Below are 13,933 nucleotides of genomic sequence, written 5' to 3'. Positions count from 1 at the left end.
TCTTTAAGATGTGTAATAATCATAGCGCTGGGGGAGAACTTGGGTCAGGATTCCTGCTTATAACCTAAAACACAGTAGTGTAAAGCATTTCTATTTGTTTTAATGTATGTACAATGTGTGAAAAATGTGTATTGCTCTATGTTTTGGTGTATTGTCTGTTTGCGAAGATAGTGAAAAGATCGAAATCAGCTGATTAGTTTACATCTCGTACATGTCCTGCGTCACTGTTCTCTTCTTGTTTTAATGTAATGCTTCCTCCTACACTAAACTGTTGGCGGATGTCCTGATAATTATTACTCACATATGTTCACAGATCCTGGATTTTGGACTGGCAAGGCATACAGACAGTGAAATGACAGGTTATGTGGTGACCAGATGGTACAGAGCCCCAGAGGTGATTCTTAATTGGATGCATTATACACAGACAGGTATGGTGTTTTGGCTAGAGTTAGTACACTGTTACCCGTCATACTGTAAGTTTTATGTATGTCTAAACAAGCCTTTCATAGATTGCTAATGTATGCATGAAATCACTTTACGAACTGGATTAAAACGTGTTTGGTAATTTTTTTTTTCTGATGAATGGTATCAGTACCTTGGCAGGCAATTGGTTTGCTCTTCTGAGGCCAGGTATAATACATGTACTGTAGATCATCAACTAAACAACAATGAGCAATTTTGGGAATCCAAAGTCCTTCTAGTGGGTTTTCTTTACTACAGTAAATGTGTTTGAGAGTTCAATCAAGCTACTTCGTTGATTGAGTTCCTGTTGGTGCCCTTGCCCCCACCAATGGTTTTCTACAGTCTCGCTACTGTTGCAACAGGCGAGGGGGGGTGGTCATTCTTCCTTCTTTTATTGTAATAAAATAAAGGAAAAGTAAATGAGACTACATGCTAATGGCTGCAGGAGATGAAAAGACCAGAGAATCGTGAGAAAAACCACCGATAGATAAAAGCTGGTGTGTGATTCATCCAGCTTGGGTGGGTTGACTGTGTAATCCAGGGTTCAGTTTACTAGGCAAAGCAACATTAAGTAGGCGGCATAGACCTTGGGATTTACAATCACATGAAACAAGTGTTTTAAAAAATAGTTTGTTCGGTGCTGGTATTCTAGTAAAAATCAAAACCCATTAAAATGGCAGCAGCAACAGTAGTAGTAGTAGTGGTCACCAATAAATATGAAGTTGGAAAGTTGCCAGTAGCAGTGCCCAGTAATGGATAAACAATCACAATGATGCCAAGCAGGAAAACACGGGCTGGGTAATAACAAACCATAGAAATAGTGCTTTAGTCTTGTTTTTAATATAATTTACCTATATTGTCAATGTTTCAGACACAAATTTGCATGACAGTAAGGACAATTTTGAGTTTTACTGGACGAATCTGGGCACAATAGACTGCCCTTGTTGAAGGGAAAGTATGTTTAGGTTTGTACATACTTTATGATTATCAGGATTAAAAAGCAATGTAAAAAAATATTTTTCTAATTCAATTTTTCTTGGATAGTAAATGTAAGTTATTGCAGATGAACATTTTGTACTGTATCCAACCAGTAAGTTGGTACCTTTTTCAGATGTTTTCAATTTTCATTCTCTAAAAAGACTGTTCAGTCAGTCAAGTCAGAGCAGCGACGCCCATTTTGTATCCAATCACATGCAAAAATAATAAAAAACTGTATTTTTGCTTGTACTTGACCAGATAATGGAAGTCGGCAGAGTGCGACCCCCATCAATACCAAGCGGGGTACCTTATGTCCCTGTATAGGTGCACACATATCGTATTAAGTCAGCTTGTTGTTTGCGTAGATGTCCGTAGAGGACAGGGATGGGTAGTGTTTGGAATAGATATAAGAGCTTAGGAATGACCATCTTGACAGATGTAATACGACCCAGGAGAGAGATATGATGGGTCTTCCATTTTGCACCAGTTCCCTGATTGACCTATATAGGGGGGCAAATTGGCTTGATAGTGTGGCAAAGGTCAGGGTGAGAATAACCCCCAAGGAGGCAAGTTCACAATTATAGGGAAAACAGGACTGTGAGTGGTGGATTTCACCCTCTGGGAGATTGACTAGGAGGGCTTCTGACTTGGATGCGTTTATCTTATATACCGAAATTGCCCCATATTTGTCAAGCTCAGCGTGTAAATTTGGTAAGGAGATCCTGGGCTGGGTCAAGGTGAGGATAATGTCGTCCGCAGACAGAGAAATTTTGAATTCCTTTCTCCTAACCGGTATGCCCCGAATGTCCGGGTTCCCAAGAATAGTCACTGCCAGCGGTTCCACACATATTGCGTATACCAAAAGGGAGAGCTGGCAGCCCTGGTGGATACCATTAGTAACTGGGAAGGAGGACGAGAGGGCATATGGGGTTTTCACTTGTGACATGGTGTTGGTGTAAAGACGTTGTACCGCCCGCAGGAAGGGTCCCCTGAAGCCCGTGTGGCGAACAGAAAAGACCAACCAAGACGGTCAAAGGCCTTCTCTGCGTCCAGATTCAAAATCGGGGACTTTCTCTGTTGGCTACATCAATTAAGTCTATAACCTTTCTCGTGTTATCTCCTGCTTGGCGGAAAGCCCACCTGGTCTTTATGGACCAGGGAGGGTAGGACTGTTTTCAAACGGATCGAGAGGCGTTTAGTGAATATTTTTAGATCAGAGTTCAATAGAACTATGGACCTGTAGCTGGCACATAGGGAAGGGTCCTTGTCTGGTTTTGGGATCAGGGTAAGGAAGGATCTCTTCATATCACTTGGGATAGGGGTTTGCTGAAGAAGGGCGTTAAATAGTTTACTCATATGTGGGAGCAGTAGGGGGAGGAAGGATTTTTAGTACTCGTATGGTAGGCCATCCGTGCCAGGTGATTTGTGAGAGGGTAAGGCTTTTATAGTCATCGTGAGTTCATCTTTGGTAATGGGAACATCGAGCGCAAGGAGGTCCGAGGGTTGGAGTTGGGGAATTCCAGCCTGCTCTAGGTAGCAGGACATACTGTCAACTAGGTCTGGTGGGGGGGATTATGAGGGATCCCAGTGTTACTATACAAGTCAGTGTAGTATTCTGCAAAGGAGTTGCCTATATCCTGGGGATGGGTTAGTGAGCAGCCCAACCTGTTCTTAATTTGATACGAGGTGGATGTATGGGCGCGGTCAGCTAGCTTTCTAGCCAGACGTGAATAGTTGTTTTAGTCGGACTAATGCTTTCTCCACCTGACCCATCGCAAGGTCTTTAAGGGTCATTCATAAGCGTGTAATCTGTTTAAGGAGAGATAGGGACGAAGAGGATTGCAGCTGGGCTTCAAGGAACCTGAGATCCTGTTCAGTTTTGTAGTTTGGTTGCCCTAGCATCCTTCTTCATGGCTGAAGAAAGGCCAAGACATCGGCCCCGGCTGACCACCTTATGGGCTGCCCAGAGTGTGGAAAGGGAGACATCCAGGGTGTCATTCTTGGCAAAGTAATGTTTCAGGTTAGATTCCAGTTCCACTCTGGAGGGGAGGTGCTGAAGGAGAAAGTTATTCAGCCGCCAATTGCACAGCCTACGGGAAGGGGTGCCCAGGTCCAGCGTTAAGACGGGAGCATGATCGGACCAGGAGATTGGGGGTATTTGTGTGAAGTGGATAATACAGAGCGTGTTATTAACAAAGAAGTAATCTATACGCAAATGGTTACGGTGAGGGGCGTGGAAAAAAACTTGTACTGTCGATCGCCAGGGTGGAGAACTCGCCAGGCATCAAAAAGAGCATGTCTTCTAGTGAGCCAATGAAAGAGTTTGGAGTCCCTGAGGGCTCGGGTCTGTGGAGCCTGAGGATTCACCACATGGTGGTCGAAAGTTGTGGAGTCGGACAGGTTAAAATTCCCCCCAATTGCGAGTAATTTGTGTGGCGACCGAAAGACAGGCAAACACCTTAGTTAAAAATTGGAGCTGACGGACATTTGGGGCATAGAGGGCATAGAAGGTAACTGTCTGTGTCTGCCATAGGCCGCGTATTATAACAAAATGTCCCTGCGGGTCAAGGTAGGAGGCAGAGCAGGTGAACAGGGAGCCTCTTTTGAAGAGTATAGCGACACCTGCACGTTTACGCAGGCTAAAGGCCTGGAAGACCTGAGGGTAATGTCTGGAAACGAATGTGAAGGAGCCTTCTCTATCAAATTGGGTTTCCTGGATCATGATGACATCTACCTCGACTGCTTAAATTCACTAAGTGCCAGGTGTCTCTTTCTATTGGAATTTAGGCCATGGACGTTTAGTGACAGGATTTTAGCCATTGTGGGAGGTAGGAGAAGCTACGAGAAGCTTATCTGATTCCGTCTGTGATATGCCATATGCAGGAGCCAGGAGCGTGACATCCACGGGTGGAGAACCGGGCAGCCAATGAGGACTACGTGAAGAGCCAGCGTTTTGAGAAAAAGAGGAGAGAAAGCTAGGAAAGAAAAAAGATTAGAACAATAAAATACACATTGTATACGACAAACCTCATCAAAAAGCCCTGCAAGATCTAGGGGACAAAAGACTAATGCAGTTCCTATATGTCCTCTTGACCAAATAACAGAAATATGTCAGGGCAGGTAGACAGAGGTATGCAAAAAAAAAAATATTGTTGCAATAAAGAAGATTAACAAAAAATAACTAACAGAAGGGTATGGGGGGACTCTGGATGGTAAACCAAGGGTGGTTGGTAAGCAGAAAGTTGACCTTCCTCACATCTCAGCTGAGACCAGCCCATAATTCTAAACTAGGATGAAGCAGGGGCATTCTGGGATTAACAGTGGGGTATCAATTGGAGTAATGCTATAGCAAAGTGGGATCAGCCGTTTCTATGCTTAGTGACTTTGGGAGGGGAGTCTGGTCCTCGAGAGCGCTTGGTGGGGAGGACCTTCTGCCAAACCACAGGAGGTGGTGGAGGGGTGGCCACAAAGTCCCAATTGGGTAGCTGAGGGACAGGAATATCAAGTGCATCGCAAAAGACGTTCAAGCCTTCCGGGTAGCGCAATATAACAGATTTTCCTTGGTGTCTCGCTGTCAAGCTGAAGGGAAATCCCCATCTGTAGCTAATGTCCTTATCCTGTAAGATATGGAGATGGGTTTGTAAGAGTCTACGTATTTGAAGCGTTATCCAGGAAAGGTCTGTGTATAACAGCACCGGATTGTTGTCGAAGACCAGTTTGCAGATAGAGCAAGCTTTGCGCATGATGTCTTCCTTCAGCAGGTAGGAGTGAACCCTGCAGATGACGTTGTGTGGTTTAGAACCGGGACCCTTAGGTCGGAGGGCTCGGTGGGCTCTGTCCATCTCAATGTGTTTGTCAGCGGATTCACCCAAAAGGTTGTTAAACAAGGCCTGCGGGGTGAACTGTAGATCTTCAGCCTAATCTGATTCAGGCAGGCCTTGCACGCGGATGTTGTTCCTCCGCCCCCTATTGTCCAGATCCTCAATATGGCGTGGCATGTCTCTTAGCAGGAGGCGGTGGTCTGCACCCTGAATTTGGGTGCGGTGAACTGCCAATTTGGTCTCCTGAATCTCCTTTTCGGCCATCTCCACCCTGTCTGCTAGGTGTTTGAGGCCTATGTGTAAGGCCTGGATTTCAGTGCGGCATGTAGGGTTCACATCCTCTATGAGCTGTGTTTAAATCCTCCTTAGTTGGGATAGCTTGTATATAGGATTGCCACAGAGGGGGGACTGGGTGAAGGTGTTCCAAGGCTGCAGGTGAAGGGGAGAGGGCCGTGGATGGGGATCCTCTGCAAGGGTACCGTGAGCCCAACGGGTGGGTTGTGGTGGAGGGTCCCAGGGTTCAGACCACGTTGGAGTGTGGGAGGGCAATGGAGCTAGTCCCGATGGGCCCCCTGTCTGAAAAGATGCATGGGACCTCGCAATCTGGGCATAAGAGAGGGGTCCCAGCGTTTTTCCTGGGGGAGCCTGAGGCTCTGGAATGGGATTGTCTCTGGGACTTGGGGAATGCAGGCACAGGCATGCTGGGTAGGTGAAGCCTACTACCTCCTTCAGGCATCGGGAAGGGCCAGAAAGTCCTCTGAATCCTCAGATGGGTCGAGAGAGTTGGGGCTTCTCTCGTGGATGCAGGGGTCCGATGCCACCCGCAATAGCCATGGGAAGGCGTCTGTGCACTGTGTGTATGACTTGGAGGGCTAGTCGTGGGCTGCGGCCCGCACCCCGCGTGTCGAGGCTGGGCAGGAGAGTGCCCGATGGGAGATGCTCATCGCCTGTGGAGGTTCGTTGGGTCCTGGAGCCAGTAGTTGGGATGCTGGCAAGTCCAGATGTGGCTGCTGGGCTTGAGATGGAGGCTGCAGGGAGGCCCCAGATCGGGAGGAGACGGCATCCGGCGCCATCTTGTCTGCTCTGCCTTGGGTCATGTCGGGCATTGTAAAGTAGTCCCGGAAGCTCGTGGAGGACCCCGGCGGGGGTTGTGATGACCCCAGAGCTGTAGCGGAGCGGGTGGTCCAGGATCTGCCCATGGATGGGTGGAGGAAGACCCCAAATTTTTCCATGGAGCTGTGGGCTGAGGGAGAGCTAGCTGGCTAAGCGTCCATTAAGGTCGGCTTCCGGTCACACCCCCCAACTTATTTTTTTATTGCAGTCTGTGCCTAAAAAATATATGCCGACGCATGGGTCGGCATATATGCTTTTTTTTTTTTTTTTTTTTAAATCACCACCTACAGCGCTGGAGTCTCTGATTTACGTATGGTGAGAGAAAATGCTGTTGCTGTCAAGATAAATAAATCAGTGCTGCAGCTGAATGGCGTGCCTACAAAGAAAATAATGATTAACAATAAAACACAGTAAACAGTAAAGTATAAAAGAATTACATACCTGCAAAGTAAACATGATAAAATATGTAACATTAAAACATTGTAGTTTTAAAATACAGTGAAACCGAGCAGAACAATAGAGAGAAGAACACTAAAACGACAACTATTTTTGGCTTTTTTATGTTATAATTTTTTTTAAGCTTATTTGTTACTGTAAAGGTTCCAGGTTCGGGTCTCTAAAAATGCAATGGCATCTTTGGAGACCCTGTCAAAGTGTGTCCTATGACTGTGCAGTGCTGTACCCTACGCTAATACTCCACTAGTGTGTGGTAGCGTTGGAAACGTTCAACGATGCAGAGACCAGGTTGGTTAGGACAGGACGGACAATAAAAGCGGGTGTCACACCTGTATCCGCGTTTCCTACAGACACAACATCTTTTTTGGTGTGTTCTTTGGCCTGAGGTACCATGGAGGACTTCATGCAGCCGACTCACTGCATTTGCACTGGGAAGTTGGGCCACAGCACTGTCTGGAAACAGAAGGGCTGTGATGAACTCTTCCTGAAATTTTAAGGAAGGATCCAGTTCATCCTGTATAGCACATAAGCGTTCAGCAAAGCCAATTGAAATAGGTATACAGACTTTTTTTTACCAGCGTCTGGCCTTACGGGCAATTAGGTATGGGCACCAACAACTGGTCGCTGAGGTCCACTCCTCCCATATTTAGGTTGTAGAGCCGATCAAATTCAGGGTCACCCAGAGGACGACAGTGTTCATTGCCATTAAAATGCATGAACCGTAAGATCTGCTCGTATCGTTTCCTGGCCATGGATAAAGAGAACACGGGCATATGGTGAATTGGATCAGTGGACCAATATGACCGCAACACACTTTTTTCTAACTATGCCCATAGATAGGCCCAGGAAGGTCTTAAATTCAGAAACCGTAATAGGTTTCCATTCTCTGGCAAGGGTCAAATGAGGATTAGCAGCGATGAATTGACCAGCATACAAATTGCTTTGGTCCACAATAGATCTATGGAGATCTTTCGTGAAAAACAGCGAATAAAAATAGTGACGTAAAATCAACTCTTTCCACCTGAATTCCAGGTTGGCCAGTGAATAGGGGAAGTACGGACACTGCAGAAGTGGTGGGCTCCCAATTAGGATTGGCAAATGCAGCAGGAAGGGCACTATGGGCTCGACGGGCCTATGTTTGTCTTCTTGGAGGTTGCAGGACACTACTTGTGCTAGCCACCGCACCAGTTTGAACTGCACTTATGGGACTCGCCGCGTCACCAAATGTTACTGCAGTGCTGGATGTACGACCAGGATGTACTAGGCCGCTGGTGCTTGCCAGTTCACAGAAAAATCCCTTAGATTCTCAAAAGCCAAATTCCTATTACATAGTAACTCTCCATCAACTATGTTCGCCAAAAAACTCAACCACGAACACAAACCCCCACACACTTATAAACTTGGAGATCATTCTGGAAACCTGATCACTCATCTTCATGATGTACTAAATATATTCTCCTCCTCTTTACAAAGACTTACTTTCCAGCCTACAACCACCCCTTGATAATACCTCTAAATCTTGGCTAGATGACATTCAACTACCCTACCTTAATCCACAACAAATAGAACATCTTAACGCCCCCTGTACGGAATCGGAGATTACTAAAATAATTAAAACACTTAAGACCTCCACTGCCCCTGGCCCTGATGGCTTTTCATCTTCTTACTATAAAAAATTTGCTCCTCTTTTATCCCCTCACCTAAAGACCCTCTTCAACCACATTCTTAATGGCTGTCACTTCCCAGACGAGATGCTCCTTGCCAACCTCTCACTTATCCCTAAACCTCTCAAAGATCACTCTCTTCCCCAAAATTACCGCCCCATATCGGTTCTTAATAATGATCTAAAAATTTTTGGAAGACTTCTTTCTGACAGACTGGCAACAGTTATCACAAATTTAATCCATATTGACCAAACTGGCTTCATCCCTAATCGTCAGATTGTTGACAATATTAGACTTGTAACTAATATAGTACAAGACGCTAATCTACACTCTCGACAACTATGCCTTCTTAGCTTAGATATCCATAAGGCATTTGATAGCGTTAGTTGGTCTTACCTTAACTACTTACTGCCTAAATATGGGATATCGGATACATTTCTGCAGGGATTCAACGCACTATATCATGCCCCCCACACTAGAATCAAAATTCCCAGTCATAATTCAGACTTCTTTCCCCTTAGCAGAGGAACCAGACAAGGCTGTCCCTTATTACCACTATTATTTGCCCTTGCAATCGAACCATTAGCCCAAAAAATCAAACAATATAGATATAAAGGGATATATTAAAGGAAATGGCTAATTCATAATTAGTCTATATGCAGACAGCGCTCTTATATTCCTCACAGAACCCCATACATCAATTCCCTCTCTCCTTAAAGAACTTAACTCCTTCCATTCCATCTCAGGCCTTAAAATCAACACCAATAAATGTTCAGCCTTACCAATTAACTATAACCAAAACACTCAAAACTTATTATCAAATAATTTTCCATTCATATGGTATCCCAAATCCTTTAGGTATCTTGGTGTTAACATCACCCCCATACATAAGCTTTTATATAAATCTAACTATATCCCAATATTCTCTCAGATCACCTCCCTCCTCACTTCCTGGTCTTCTTTCCACATATCTTTTCTAGGCAGAATTTGTGCGGTCAAAATGACAATCCTCCCTAAGCTCCTATATTATTTTCGAGCCCTACCTATCAATGTTCCAAAATCTAAATTGACATCCATTCAAAGAATTATAAACAAATTTATATGGGCGGGTAAAAAAACCCAGGTGCAGCTACTCTCTTATGCACAGATCTCAATTCTTAGGAGGCTTCGGCCTCCCCAACATCTGGCTCTATTACCTAGCAGCCAGATTAACACAGCTCACTCAATGGTTCACCCCCTCCCAAGAAACCCCATGGAAAAAATTTGAATCCATTACTATATTCCCAATACACATACAAGGAATACTATGGTCCAACATCACTTCTTACAGTAGACTTTTTAAATATAACATCATTGTTGCTCAATTTTACCAGTTATGGAACAAATACAAAGACACTTTCAAACTCTCCTCTAATATTCCCCCTTTAGCCTCCTTTTTGGGAGACCCTAGATTCATTAATGCATATAATAATAGGCTCTTCTTCTCTATTTGGATCACTAAGAATTTAACCACCCTTAGATCCCTACAATTAAAATGGGAGTTTACCCCATTTTCCACTTTGCAATCTACCCATGGCCTTCCCTCTTCTGAACTCCATAACTACCACCTTATCAAATCCTTTTATGCTAAATTTTTTGCACTCACAACAATTCACACCAACACCACATTTGAACAAATCTGCATCTCTTTGTCCAATGATAGAGGTCTCATTTCAAGAATATACCATTACCTCAATAATTTTGAGGTCCCAGATAAAACATCACAGATGCTCAAATGGGAATCGGTCATGGCGATCTCACTCAGTGTCGAGGAGTGGACCTCCATGTCTGAAAATCTCCGTAAAAGCAATAAAGCCATCTCTTTCAGAGAGACCCCAATTAAAATATTTTCCAGATGGTACCTAACCCCCTCTAAACTCCATACTTACGACCCCTCCATTTCCCCAAATTGTTTTAGGGGATGCTTAGAGCCTGGCACCCTTTTACACACATTCTGGGAATGTAATCATCTCAAACAAATTTGGCTCAAAGCCATTGACCTTATTGAAAGCTCTTCCAAACAAAAAATTACACCTACCCCCCAAGTATGTCTGTTATATGCAAAAATACCAAATATTCCCACACCATGTATGAGACTTTTCCACTCACTATGCAGTTCTATCCTTTGGATGATTGCATACAACTGGAAAACAAACAATCTACCTTGGCAACAAGTAACTACCAGAATGGAATCACTTAAACTCTCAGAATGGATATACCATACCCTCAATGATACAATACATAGCCACAAAAAATGGTCTTACTGGAACTCAACCTAACCGATTTTAGTGTGATATTACACATGTACCTGCATAACTGTATGGCTAATGTTTATATGCCTTTGACCTGATATCATACCCCATATATAAATATTATTGTATATTAATGTTCTATATCTTTTATAACTATACTTTTTGTATATTTTCCTAAACTTCCAAATAAAACTTTTGTAAAATTTTCTCTGCTGGCTTTTATTACACTTTATAAGCATTACATCCATACAGTGGGGTAAATAATTTTTGACCCCCTGCAGATTTTGTAAGTTTGCCCACTTACAAAGAAATGAAGGGTCTATAGTTGTAAATCAACCTCCTTGATCTTTAAATGGAAATTAGAAAAGATTTTGATGGATGAAAGAGTTCTCAAAGTTTTTCACAACACTTAAAACTTCAGACGTGTTAAAGAAAAGAAATCAAAACATTTGAACTGAATTTTTAATAAGCTGCTACCAATGGTTTGTTTGACTAAAACAATGCACTTCACTTCTTTTGACACAGTTCTCTGTGTGGTAAACTGGAAACTAAATGTAATAGTAGTAATTAATGTTCCTCTTTGCAGTTTTGCTTGTGAAATTTGTTTTAAAGAAATAATAGTTGCAGAATAGAGTGATGACTAACATAACGCCCAGCATGTGTGCTGAATAAAGACAATATGAAGGTATAGCAGTATAATGGTAACCTAATGCACTGATGGAAATTTCGTTTAATAAATAAGGTGAACAAATGCTCAGAGCATTATATAAGGCAGTAAAGTTACATGAATAGGAAAGCTACAGTAACTATATAGAACTGGGGTTGTGCTGAGTGTAATATAGATGAAATTTTCTGTGACCTATTATACAATCTTGACAACATAAACAGGTGGGCCACTACTTAAAAGCATTATTCAGGTATGTAATGTGAATTCCTACATATGCATCGGTGTATGGTTCCTCACTTCCCGCCGTGACATACACAGTATGTCTATTGCTACTGTAACCTTGTTCTATGCCCTCGGCACAACTCCTGCCGCAGCTGCATTATTATCTCTATTATACATATGCTTACAATAACTCAATTTTTGAAGAACACGCCTACAAACACTTCTATTTCACTCCCACAACAAGTGTTGTTTTTTTTCTTTTATTGAAATGTAGCAAAATAGTCTTTTATCTGTTGGCAGGAATAAAACAAAGAAAATCTGATGCCCCTTGTTGTTTTCTCTGAACGTAGAACATACCGCAATCAATGTGGTTGCGCTGATGAAAATACTGCAACACCTGTAAAGTTGCTGGTGACACATGACTGGTAAAAAAATGTGAACCTTAAAAGTCTCAAACAAATATGTTTTTTTGATTTGCATCGTGACTGTGTATCGCCTGAGGCTTATCGCTTCAGTGGGCTTATGTAAGGGTTAATTGGCACTTTAATCATGGTTGTAGCTTAAACCAGTATGAGTAATATACTGTATGTATATACGCACGCAAATGAAGGACCGTGTCCAGTTATAACATACAATGTGTTAACAAGTGGACTGTTCTTCAGCGATGGTTAAATTACTTTTTGGCTGGAAAGATACCTTTAGGCCTTCTTCACCCATCTGTTTAAATGCAGCACCAGGATTCCAGTGGAAAGGAACAGTGGATTCTTGCGGCTTGAATGACCAGGGCATGGAAATATCAGTGGCAGCTTAGGCTATTTAAACTAATGACAGGCTGACCATGTCCACCACTGTTTGCATGTAGCCACACGCAGAGTGGTTACCTGTGATTAGGGACAGATGTTCGAGCCTGGACACTGCTGCTTGCATTCAGGCTCAGACACCCATCCTTAATCATAGGTAACTGCGAAGGCTGTGTGCTAGAAAGAGGGGGATAGGGCGAGCTGTCCCCATGGACTGCCTGGTGTTGGGGAAACTGTCAGAAGAGGAAGATACAGATTGCAGATGTAGAATAGAGCAGCCAGGATTCACACTAGGTGCTATGGATTGAGGCAATTGCACTTTGAGGATATGCTTTGTACAGTTTTCCTTTCAAGGGTGTATAACTATTTAAAATTAAAAAATGTCTCTTTGTATTTTTGTTTTTATTCTGTACAATTTTCACACTTGCAACATACAATATTTATGCATGAAGTTGCTGAAAAGACCTCAACTAAGGCTGATAAGGCTTAATAAGTTGAGTGTCCAACTTTTCTCTGTTCGTGAGAACCCCTAAAGTGGGGCTCCAGGCTCCACCCATACCCAAAGAACAGGGTGTTTTTCAGTGGCGTCCATTAGAAGTTGACCTTTTATTTTATACTTTTTTTTTTTTTTTTTTTTTTTTCCTTCTAGTCAATAAGGTTTCTTTATCATTCCTCATGAGACATAGGATTTAGTTAATCTAAAACAGTTGGGTTATCCTTCCCAGTGGCCAGCCAGGTATAACCCTTCCTACTCCTAACCTGCTATAGTTTTTTGCTAGTATCATAGGTGCAGTTGCACCTTTTTATTATCAAAAGATTACCCCCTTTTTTATGTAATTGTACAGTACAAGGAACAGGATCTTTAGTCTTAACCATGGGTTATATGCAGCTACCTTCAGGTGATTGGACACTAGCAAAAAGAGCTGCACCCCTTCCACTTCCAGTAAGCCTGTTATTTGCTAGTGTCCTTGGATGATGGATGTATTCTGTGTACTGAGAGAAGCTTACCTCTCCTTTTTTGATGAGATTTTTCTGTCAAGCTTTAGCTGCTTACATGGTCACTGAGACACTCTCCTGCAGCTTTCCAGATAGTTAACTCCCAAGCTGAGCATTTTGGTATTGTACTTGGACCATGTCTGTTTAAAAAAAGCAGGGTTAGCTTATCTACTGGGCTTGCTCCCAACAGGACTCTACACACTACCTCATTCTATCCACAGACGCCGAAAAGGTATTTGACCACGTCAATTGGTCATACCTCAGGGCAGTTTTGGAGTCATTGGGCTTGGGCCCGCACATTTACCCGTTACAGTGGACCAGCGCAGGTTAAGGTTAATAGTCTCTTCTCTCCTAGATTCCCCATATGGAACGGCACAAGACAGGTGCCCTCTCACCCCTCCTCTTTGCTTTGATTTTGGAGCCATTTCTCCTGACGGTCTGGGCGATTCCAGACATTAAGGTC

The 13,933-nt window shown here is 43.1% G+C and overlaps 1 protein-coding gene across 3 annotated transcripts in view; it reads left to right on the top strand.

The window, feature by feature from the left end:
* Positions 1 to 13,933, top strand: part of LOC141131925 (mitogen-activated protein kinase 12-like) — a 176,993-nt gene that overhangs the window by 124,279 nt on the left and 38,781 nt on the right. For all 3 annotated transcript variants that reach the window (XM_073619752.1, XM_073619753.1, XM_073619754.1), the window contains exon 7: positions 314 to 428. In XM_073619752.1, coding sequence (XP_073475853.1) covers positions 314 to 428 — 115 coding nt within the window. The remainder of the gene's footprint in view (positions 1 to 313; positions 429 to 13,933) is intronic.

Source organism: Aquarana catesbeiana, linkage group LG03, assembly GCF_042186555.1.
Source record: "Aquarana catesbeiana isolate 2022-GZ linkage group LG03, ASM4218655v1, whole genome shotgun sequence".
NCBI classification, from domain to species: domain Eukaryota; kingdom Metazoa; phylum Chordata; class Amphibia; order Anura; family Ranidae; genus Aquarana; species Aquarana catesbeiana.
Note: the sequence above shows the minus strand (reverse complement) of the source record. Positions and strands in the feature narration are given on the sequence as shown.